The sequence below is a fragment of the Salvia miltiorrhiza genome, chromosome 3 (assembly GCF_028751815.1).
Source record: "Salvia miltiorrhiza cultivar Shanhuang (shh) chromosome 3, IMPLAD_Smil_shh, whole genome shotgun sequence".
NCBI lineage: Eukaryota > Viridiplantae > Streptophyta > Magnoliopsida > Lamiales > Lamiaceae > Salvia > Salvia miltiorrhiza.
In genome coordinates this window covers 13,588,117-13,591,852 of record NC_080389.1, presented here as the reverse complement: position 1 = coordinate 13,591,852, position 3,736 = coordinate 13,588,117, and the positions used below count along the sequence as shown (strand labels likewise).

General features: G+C 44.3%; 1 protein-coding gene across 1 annotated transcript; it reads left to right on the top strand.

Annotated features, from left to right (window-relative positions):
- Nucleotides 1–941: 941 nt before the first annotated feature.
- On the top strand, nt 942–3,307 carry LOC131018392 (uncharacterized). The gene is made up of 2 exons (XM_057947119.1): nt 942–2,956; nt 3,034–3,307. The coding sequence occupies exons 1-2, from the start codon at nt 942–944 to the stop codon at nt 3,305–3,307; spliced, it is 2,289 nt and encodes a 762-aa protein (XP_057803102.1).
- Nucleotides 3,308–3,736: the final 429 nt, after the last annotated feature.

Below are 3,736 nucleotides of genomic sequence, written 5' to 3'. Positions count from 1 at the left end.
CCAAATAAAACCAAAATCTGATTCTCTCTCTCTCTATTCACGTTAAAATTAAAACCGAGTATTAAAACCATATCTTATGGCATTATGGCGTGAATTTATGTGATCAAAATATGATTCTCTCTCTTTGATTTAAAAATAACCGAAATCACGTTAAAATGTGATTTAAAAATAAGCAAAATCTGATTCTCTCTCTCTATTCACGTTTATGGCGTGATTTTATGTGATATTATGGTTGTTGGGTGCATTTACACCAACTCAAACACTTGTTAAGGAAACAACCTTAAATTCACGAAATTAAATGCTCCGTACACGGTTGCTGTGGGTAGTTAATGAATGATACCAATCAAATGTTCATTCATCAGACATTTGAACAAGAAAGAAGAAGAAAATCCTCTCAATACACATACACGACTCATACACGGTTGCTCAAAAATTCAAAAAAAAATCATCTAAAGGCTTGTATTACATAAGGTATGTGAAATACATATTTTTTTTTAAAATTTCGGCTGTACACGGTTGGTGTTCTAGAGTACACGGTTGTACACGGTTTGAGTTTTAGTGATTTTTTGTTGTTTATTTCAATAATTATGTTATATATATGACTTATTACATGTTTTGGACTAAAAAACGGCATAAAAAAACACTCTGTACGCAAATTACCTTATTTTTGAACCCTTAGTGTTCTGCTGTACACGGTTAGGGTTTCCGTGTACACGGTTGTGTACACGGTTGTACACGGTGGTCGAATTTGCTATACACGGTTGGGTTGAATATGATTTTGATGTTATTTTTAGCATGTTTGTATATTCAGTTGATGTATTGGGGTACACGGTTTCCTGTTTGTGTATTTAAATATTGTATTTTTATCGTTTTGAAGCAGATGTCGTTTCAAGCAATCGTTATACGGCACAGTGGTCAGTGGAAATGAGGTTGTCGTGTACATGTCTAAGGAAGACCTTTGTCATGCGAAGTTGATGCAAGAGGTGCACGATCAATTAAACGAGGATGGTCGATCCACTTATATGCTTTTCTACACATCGACCACGGACGAAGGGCGAAAAATAAAAGTGTCTTTGAAGACTGATTCGGATTTGAACCGGCTGATTTCCGAGCATAAGAAATATCCCGTTGTTTACGTGATCGAGAAGGGCAAACAATCTGCGGCTCCGGTTCCTCAGACTCAAGAGCGGGTATATTATGAGGGACATCGGTCTACTGTGTTTCCTATTGAGACGGACATTGGAAGAAGTATCCCTACACACGATGATAGTAGGGACGATTCATCATCGCAGGAGGAGGAAGACGAGTCCGAGTCTTCGGATGAGGAAGAAGAGGCGATACGACGCAGAGAGATATTGGATTCAGTGTCGACTGAACAGGAAGCGTGGAGACAGACAAGGCCTCAAAATTTCACATCGGATGATCAGCCCGATGTCGAGCCTCGTGTTGGAGTTCAGCAGCTTGAGGCACGTGACTGGGGGATTCCAGTCCTCGATTTTGACGATGCGCCGGCATTAGGTTGGGAGGATTCTAACGTATTGGAGAGAGGTATATTATCAGTGGGGGCTCTATTCCGGTCGAAGGATGATTTGGCAATCGCTGTTAGCCTGTACCATATGGAGAATCACGTGGAGTACGCCGTGCATCGTTCCAGTACGACCCGTTTGTGGTTTGTTTGCAAGCATGGCAACGGTTGTCCGTTCATGCTGCGAGCCGTTCATAGTGCATCGATCTGGAGAGTGATCAAGGTGGTGATGGATCATACCTGCCACACGGATTTGAATCGCACTGTCCCGAGACAGATTCCGGCGAGGGTTGTTGGAAGATATTTTGCACGGAAATTGGTAGGCGAGGGGGTCGTTTTGAAGCCGAAGGAGATGATGTCAGAGATGCAGCGCTTATTCGGTATTGAGATCAATTACAGCTTCGCTCTCCGTGCAAGAAACATCGCGATTGAGATGACGTATGGTGATTTTGGGAACTCGTATCAGATGCTCCCATCGTATTTGTATATGCTGAGAATGAGTAATCCCGGCACATTATACGACCTTGAGATAAAGGATGATGGCAAGTTCCATCATATGTTTGTTGCACTTGGACAGAGCGTGACTGCCTTTGAGAAGGGTTACTTAAGGCCGGTCATCGTCGTAGACGGGACCCATCTGAAGGGAATGAACGGCGGCATTTTGCTCGTCGCTGTTACAAAGGATGGGAACGAAGCAATATTTCCTCTCGCAGTTGGGCTTGGTCCTATCGAGAACGACGAGTCTTGGACTTGGTTCTTCCACCGACTGCGGACTTGCTTTGGTCAGCCGGATGATCTCTTGATTGTGTCTGATCAGCACAAGAGCATCAGAAATGCTGTGGAGTGTGTCTACCCGAACGTCCCTCACGGGTTGTGCTATTACCATATCCAGAAGAATCTCGCGCATTATGGGCAGCATGTAGCTGCAGTCTTCAAAGCAGCGGCATATTCCTATCGATCAGACGATTTTCAAATGAATTTTTCTGCGCTTCAAGTACTGAAAGTCAACGCGCACACACACCTCGACACTATTGGTGTGGAGAGATGGGCCAGGTCTAAGTGCTCTGTACGACGCACGAGCTTCATGACGTCGAATGCTGCTGAGACGATGAACAGTAGACTGTTGTGGGCACGACGCCTCCCGGTTGCTTCATTGATCGAGACCTATCGAGCCATTATGGAGAAATGGTTCGATAGGCGACGCATCTCGGCTGCATCGAGGTCACATGAGTTGACTGAGGTAGTAGAGGGAAAGTTGCATGTGGCTGTCGAAGCGGGTCGGCAATTGGCTGTTCGAGGGACGACGACGCACATGTTTAGTGTTGAGGATGATCATGCATTCTACATTGTCGATCTCGAGAATCGGACTTGTAGTTGTGCTCAGTTCGACCTGGATGACATTACGTGTCGTCATGCTTGTGCCGCTATTAGGTATCTCATTTATTACAAATTTTGCATATTGAAGTAATTTTTTGTAAATTTATCTTTTTATCTTTGCATTTTATTAGGCGTGCAGGACTGCAAGTCACGGATTTTGTTGGAGGATATTTCAAACAATCCGTGCTGTTGGCCACATATATGGAGCGTATTATTCCCGTTCCACATCCTACGTATTGGAATGTGCCCGATGAGATATCAGCCTATGTTGTGAAACCCCCGGATATCACGGTCCATGCGGGACGACCGAAGTTGAGTAGGGCTCGTTCAGCAGTTGAGGGTCCTCCTAATTCTCGACCTCAAATATGCTTACGTTGCAAGGGTGGAGGTCACAATGCCCGGTGATGCAAAGCGCAAGTGGGACCATTGGACTTGAACGTGCCGGTGGAGGGTGTCGAGCAACCACCCGATGCACGAAGGCGACGAAAGAAGAAATGCGGAATTTGTAGGAGTGGAACACACACTAGGAATGCATGTCCTCAAAATGTTGGGTTGTGAGTGATTCTGGATACAGAGTCAGATTTGGTTTTGATTAAGTGGAACACACACTAGGAATGCATGTCCTCGATTTGATCTTGAAAATGAATTTGGTTGTTTGATTGTTGTTTGAACATTGAATTTGTTGTTGCTACATGTTGAGTTGGCTTTAAAATTCAAAAAACAGGTGTTTTTGGGCTGAAAATCGGTGGCCTGCCCTCTGTACACGGTTAGACCCTAACCGTGTACACCTTGGGACCAATCGTGTACGCAACCGTGTACCGATGAACACGCAGC